The sequence below is a fragment of the Cynoglossus semilaevis genome, chromosome 2 (assembly GCF_000523025.1).
Source record: "Cynoglossus semilaevis isolate Cse_v1.0 chromosome 2, Cse_v1.0, whole genome shotgun sequence".
In the NCBI taxonomy this organism is placed as follows: domain Eukaryota; kingdom Metazoa; phylum Chordata; class Actinopteri; order Pleuronectiformes; family Cynoglossidae; genus Cynoglossus; species Cynoglossus semilaevis.
The window spans coordinates 15,982,841-15,989,615 of NC_024308.1; the positions used below are offsets into that span (position 1 = coordinate 15,982,841).

Sequence of the window (6,775 nt, forward strand, 5' to 3'; positions counted from 1 at the left end):
ATTTTTTTGCACTGAACCATCAACTGAACAGTTCTGTAAATGCCTTCAATAGAACTTAGTGTGTTTTCTTCTCTTGTTTTTTTTACAGCTTTCATTCAGTCAGACACAATTTTAGAAGTTCTTCATTTCGGTGAAGGTAGTCTTTTACAGGTAAGTTTTACACGTTTGCTCATGTTAATGACAAACACTGTTGAGCTAAAGTCTGTCAATAGGATTATTATTATTATTAAAACTTTTTTTTTAGAAAAAATGTTTTGCAATCAATTGTTTTTGTCTTTTGTTTTGCAGGCAGAAATCAATCGTTTTTGTCTTTTGTTTTGCAGGCAGAGTCTGACATTGATTTTAGTTTATATCATCAACAAAGGTAAGTTTGAATTCAACTTTCGAGATACCCTTCTGTTTTTGTAGTAGAATTTGAGGTGTTTGATGCCGCCATGATGAGACTGTTTTTTTTTTTTATAAAAGGTTTCGTCATAAATGAGACACAACAATAACATTAACACCAAATATAAATCCTTCTCAGACACGTACTTGTTCATTTTCCCCTCTCTATCCTGTCGCATGCATACAACAAAAACTCTACTTTGAGAAACAATGTATTACATTTAATGAATTGATACAAAATTCGTCTGCCTAATGAATCAGCATCCATCACTTGTACGTTAAACAAATGATCTAAAAAAAACCCAATAACAACAGAATTTAAGATCAACATAAATAATATAGTTAGTAAACAGTTTAGTAAATCAAGTCTGATAATCCATAAAATGTAACGGTGTTGTTGTCTTTGGTGAAATGGTAAAAAACATCCAGACTGGCTAGAAGATGTTATGCTTTTTACAGTTATCTGATTTAGCCTGTATGCTGGTGGATATGGCCTGCATTTTAACTGCAGTCGATAGCGTCATTTCCTCTTTTTGGGTATTGATTTTAATCACTTTTGCACCAAATGTCCACTGATTGTACGATATCCTCAAAACGTAGATCCTAAGGCCAGAACAGCAGAAAAAAAAAATCCCCATTGGTTTAGCCAAACGTAGAATTCAAAGTTAGTAAATCATGTCAGTTCTCAAGCCAACAAACATTTTGTCTGTACATGTTTTATTAATAAAAGATGGGCTGACTGCAGCCCTACTTGGTTTATTGTTTAGTAGGGGCAGCTGTTTGCTCTATTGTAGCTATAATGTTAATCATACCTGATTGTCAAAATAAAACAATGCCGAATTCTTATGATAAAATGGAACATGATCAGTTTATACATATGTTTTTCACGGTAATGAGACTTGAAAGGATAGCTCATTTGCAATTTGTTAGGCCACATATGTCTCTACTGTATAATGGTTTGGAACATGATTTGCAACGGCCATCACCTAACTCCCGCCTTAGGTGATGGGAATACCTTTATGATGGGAGCTCTACCATCGTCTGGTTGTACAGACGTAGGCTTGGTTAAACTGGTTATAATGATCTAAACAAATTGTATCTCATTTATATGTATCTTCTTAGAAAAAAGGGCGTAGAGTCATTGTGTGACACAAAGCACAGTCATAGCCCATGAACAAGTCTTTTGTTGCGTTTTGATGCATCGCTGCTTGTCCAAATAAAAAAAAAAAAACAAACACTGTTGAAACCAGTTGGGTTGTCAGGCTACAGCTGTTGTCGAACTAGTTTGTTGAGTTGAGCTTTGTGTTCTGCAGCAGGTGTAGCGTACTGATGCTCACAAGTCGGTGATTTGTGGTGGTGACGACACACATCCGGTTTAATATTGTTTCCTGTCTATCAATCTCACAAACGGCCTCATCGCTACAACTGCACATGACTGTGGACGCGACCGTTAAGCCCTCTGCTGACTCCGATACATGATTTGTCTCCAGCAGCACATCCCCGCATCGTGGGAACTGCCGACCTATACGATTTGAACCTCCAATGTTGGACTTTCACGAACAGTGAGTGGTTTGTATAGCTTTCGTGTTTTGTTGACCAAAATTAAAGCACAACGGGTATATACACCCACAACACCGACACTTAAGTTTGACAGATGTGACAAATCTTACCCACATCAACACAAAGGTCAAAAGTCCTCGAGTCGCAAATGGAATGCACTTATATATATATATAATATATTTTTACACCGCTGCTGGGGTTCACATTGATCCTTGTTTTCTGACCTGGCATAGTTTGTACCGGAATTCCTCTGGTGCTGGGTTGTAATTAAAGGATGTATGACGTGCTACTGATTTGGTTGATTATGTGGTTTAAAAGTAAAAAATGAAAATAAATGTTAAAATGAATCCCCTACAAACACACGCTGGGCTATGAGAGGATATTTTAAACCTGAGTCGCTTGGGTGAAACAAAAACCTTTTTCCCTCGGTGTGTATCAAGTGTATATTAAGAGCAACGGTAATTGCCCTCGTGTTAAAATACGACGTCAAATTCGGATTAATTTCGCACATCAATAGGATCAATTGTTTAAATTTAACAGCCCATTGTTATTGTTATAAATTCATCAATTTGAAAAACATTATTTTTGTGGTGGTTCATGGTTTGTTTTCAACCATGTCGTTGAATACTTACTCTTTTTTTTTTGTTTTGTATCCCTCTCTTTCACAGACCAGTTGGAATGCCAAAAATGGAAAAAGTTTATTTACATAATCCTAGCTCAGAAGAAATAAGTTTGATATCAATATCAGCGACAACCGCACATTTCCACGCATCCTTTTTTCAAAATAGGGTAAGTACTCGAATGTTTTTTTTTTTTTTTGCTTTTTTGCTTTCAAAACATGTCGCTCACTTTGGAATCGCACGTTGGTCGTCGTTGATAAGATAGTGGAGGTAATTGTAATAAATGATCAACTGCTGTCTGTCTTTACTGTTTACCAGGTGACACGTTCTTTGGGGTTTTATTGTAGTAGAATTTAGTATTGAAGATGGCTGTGTTGGATATTTATTAAAAGAAATAATCCAAGCGTGTTCTGCGCCAAAGTGAAGGCCCGAGGACACAAATCGTGTTTCTTTTGTTTGAGTCAATACAGTGTGCGCTTCTAGGGTGTCACATGTTTTTTTTTTTCGCTCATGAAGTCATTGGCAAAGAAACCCTACCTCCTCGCCTGAGGTGGACACTCCTTTTACAGGTGGAGCCGGCTCTGTCACTTTAAGCCAAAGCTATAGTGATTGTGTTGTACCGAGGTTAACTGAGGCAGTGGTTTAAGCAAGCATGTTAACCTATAATAATGGTTGTGTAAATTATGGTGGTGACCGTTCCTAAGGGCTTTGAACCTGACAAACAACTAGACTTTATTTGCTAACGATGTGTGTTTGCCTCGAGGTGAACATGGAGAAATGTAAATGACTAGCGGTCGTAAAAAATTAGCTCTGTCAACGTGTAGGTTTAGAGAATTGTTTGCGAGTTGTTAATTGCAATATAAACATGCTTATCGATAGAATTATTATTAATTATAAGTGATATGCTGTGAATGAACACAACAGAACACAACAAAACCTATTGCATATATATCTCAAATAACCTACAAAAACACGAGGCTCCTTACAACTTTTTGCATATCTGATAGCAATACTGCGACTCCGATACCTCCTTTTTTGTCCTCCAGCATACCGCAGACTTGCTGAGGCCATAGTGTTCCTCTTTACGACTGTTGTCATGTAAAGTGAAGTTGAACATTCCCTGTTTACGTTGTCATGTAAAGTGAAGTTGAACATTTGGGCTCAAGTATCGGGTTTGGACGTGCTATAAATGTTTTTGTTTTTTTTCCAAGGTTCGATCCTAAAATTTTGACCAATATCGGAACGATACCAATTCTGAGTATCTGAAAGCGGAAAGTGATTTATTGTCATTGTGACACAGCACACCACGAAACGTGACCTCTGCCTTTAACCCATTAGCTTAGCGAGCAGAGAGTAGCACGAGCCGAGCGCCTGGGGAGCAGTTAGGCGCCGATGGTGCCATGCTCAGCGCACCAGAGTGACACCTAGTGGCGGGTGGATTCTATCACTGCTTTTCTGTATCCCTGTGCCTCATAACGTTTTTGTGGATATTTAATGGCGGCCTGTGCGTCTCATGCGTCACATGTTCAAACTCGAGGCCCGCAGGCTTGACATTGCCCTTCCAGTCCACTTAAGTGGCCAACCAGAGCTTAAAAGCTACATAAACAAATATGCGCTCTTTTAGATGGTTTATTTAACTAAGTTTTTTTTTTTTTAAACAAAAACCAAAATATATTCCAAAATATATAGTAAGTTTGATCTTTTCTCTTCTCTGTTTTTCTACAGATAATACCACCTGGAGGAAACACATCCTTCGATGTGGTATTTCTTGCTCGAGTGGTTGGAAATGTAGAAAACACTTTATTTATTAACACATCACATCATGGAATGTTTACATACCAGGTACAGGTTTAGATATAGATGACCTTCCTTTCAAAGATGTAATTGTTTTCAGTAGTATATTTCACCTCCTTTTCCCCCTTTCTTGTCTCATCCCAAAGGTGTTTGGGGTCGGTATTCCCAATCCATACAGACTGCGGCCGTTCATTGGGGCTCGAGTGCCAGTAAACAGCAGCTTTTCACCTCTAATAAATATTCACAACCCATACAGTGAACCGCTGCAGGTGAAGTTGATGAGTTGGTGTCGGTTTACAAAGTGGTTTTATGATAATGTTTCTTTTGTACACTTGTAGAATAATGTGGTTTTTTTTCCTCCTCCAGGTTGTTGAAATGTACTCCAGCGGGGGAGATCTCCATCTTGAACTTCCCACTGGGCAACAGGGAGGCACTGGAAAATTATGGGTCAGTTTCAGGTGTTTGTCTTTTTTTTTTTAATAAAGACAGAGTTATTAATTATTATGGGTCAGTTTCTGGTGTTTGTCTTTTTTAAATTTTTTTAATAAAGACAGAGTTATTAATCCAGGGCTTTTTTTTTTCTGTAGGAAATACCTCCATTTGAGACAAAGGGTGTGATGAGGGCGAGCTTCTCGTCCCGAGATGCGGACAACCACACAGCTTTCATCAGGATTAAAACCAACGCCCCAAACGAGGACCAGTTCATCATTCTGCCTGTAGAAGTAGAGGTCACTTCAGGTGTGTTTGACCTGTAGGACGGTCTGTCTTCTATCCTCATGTTGCGTCCCTTTGCTGTCTCTTAACCTCTCCTCTCTTTTTTTCAGCCCCTGGTATTTACTCCTCAACAGAGATGCTTGACTTTGGTACACTGCGTTCACAAGGTACAAAGAAAGTGGCATATTTTCAGTTTCAGTTCGTTTTTTTTTTTTTTTTTTTTTTTTTTAACTAATATTATATCTTTGATTCAGATCGTCCAAAGCTGCTGAATCTACACTTATTGAATTCAGGGACAAAAGATGTACCAATAACGGTAGGTGTCTTTGCCCCTTTTTAAACCGTCGGACTAATATTGTGGCCTAATTCTGCGCCATGTTTTTTTTTTACCCCCCCCCCAGAGTGTTCGCACAACACCTTCAAATGAAGCTGTCACGGTGGACTTCAAGGCTGTGACGCTAAAAGCCGGAGAGAGCAGATATACAAAAGTCGCAAGTATTAGTTTTGACGGTGAGTTGTCTTTCAGATGAATTCAAATTCAAATCTCAATCGTCACGGCTACTACACCTCGACTTGAACCGTGCATCAGTTAAAAGATTTACATTTACTGTAATCAACTTTTGTTTACTCTGTTTGTTTACTCGGTGGGTTTTACCAGATAAAAAAAAAAAACCCCAGTTTGTTCGGTTTGATTGTAAAATGCAATTTACCTGTCACCCTTCAGTGAAACACGGTCTAGATAGGGGAAGAGAAATGAAAAAAAAAAAAAATTTTTTTAACCACATCCTGTTTGAATATTCTACTTTCAGTTCTTACTAAGAATCATATAAACCGTAACAACTTTTTTTTTCTTTTTTTTTTTTAATTCTTAATTGGCTTATAAATGTTACTTTGCTTTTAGTTCAGAACACTTTGTTTCCACACGTATGGCTTTTTCTAATGTGGTCTGATTATCTATTTCAATGCAGCTTCAAAAGCAAGAAGGCCATATCAGTTTTCTGGTAAAATAACAGTGAAAGCAAAAGAGAAGAGCTACTCCAAACTTGAAATCCCTTATCAGGCAGAAGTTCTAGAGGGGTGAGTTGTTTTGACCTAGAGATAAAAATTTGTTTGATGTGTAAAAAAAAAATTGCATTTTTCAAGATTTTGACTCGTGTCCTTTTTCAACGCAGCTACCTGGGATTTGACCATACAGCCACATTGTTCCACATCAGGGACAGTCCTGTAGACCCTGTGAACAAACCCATCTACCTGACAAATGCCTTTAATTTTGCAATCCAAATACACAACGTTTCCTTGCCCGAAGAGGCCAAAACTATGTTCAACGTAAGTGGAAACAGTGGGCCATAAATGTGCAAAGTGTGTATAGGACAATGACATGACGCGTCTTATTTCCCCCTTCATTTTAGGTGCACAACTTCACCGCGCCTATAGTCATCCCCCAGCACGAGTCGCGGTACATCTTTTCTCTGCTCTTCCAGCCGGTCCGACCTTCCATTCACATAGACAGCAACATCCTGCTCATTACAAATGCATCCAAGTTTCACCTGCCTGTCCGGGCTTACACAGGCTTCCTGGAGGTTGAGTAACTTCTTCTTCTTTTTTTTTGTGTTAATTTTCACTTCCTTTTAACCAAAGTTTCGCACCCGGTTTAAATAATTGAAGCGAAAATAAAAGCATTAGCATTCGTTTTATTGATGTAT

The 6,775-nt window shown here is 38.3% G+C and overlaps 1 protein-coding gene across 1 annotated transcript in view; it reads left to right on the forward strand.

Annotated features, from left to right (window-relative positions):
- Window positions 1-6,775, forward strand: part of tmem131 (transmembrane protein 131) — a 31,412-nt gene that overhangs the window by 12,954 nt on the left and 11,683 nt on the right. The window contains exons 3-16 of the mRNA XM_008338663.1: window positions 89-150; window positions 324-364; window positions 1,878-1,946; window positions 2,613-2,733; window positions 4,290-4,406; window positions 4,505-4,627; window positions 4,725-4,805; window positions 4,946-5,096; window positions 5,183-5,239; window positions 5,327-5,388; window positions 5,474-5,582; window positions 6,041-6,149; window positions 6,245-6,398; window positions 6,482-6,652. Coding sequence (XP_008336885.1) covers window positions 89-150; window positions 324-364; window positions 1,878-1,946; window positions 2,613-2,733; window positions 4,290-4,406; window positions 4,505-4,627; window positions 4,725-4,805; window positions 4,946-5,096; window positions 5,183-5,239; window positions 5,327-5,388; window positions 5,474-5,582; window positions 6,041-6,149; window positions 6,245-6,398; window positions 6,482-6,652 — 1,427 coding nt within the window. The remainder of the gene's footprint in view (window positions 1-88; window positions 151-323; window positions 365-1,877; window positions 1,947-2,612; window positions 2,734-4,289; window positions 4,407-4,504; window positions 4,628-4,724; window positions 4,806-4,945; window positions 5,097-5,182; window positions 5,240-5,326; window positions 5,389-5,473; window positions 5,583-6,040; window positions 6,150-6,244; window positions 6,399-6,481; window positions 6,653-6,775) is intronic.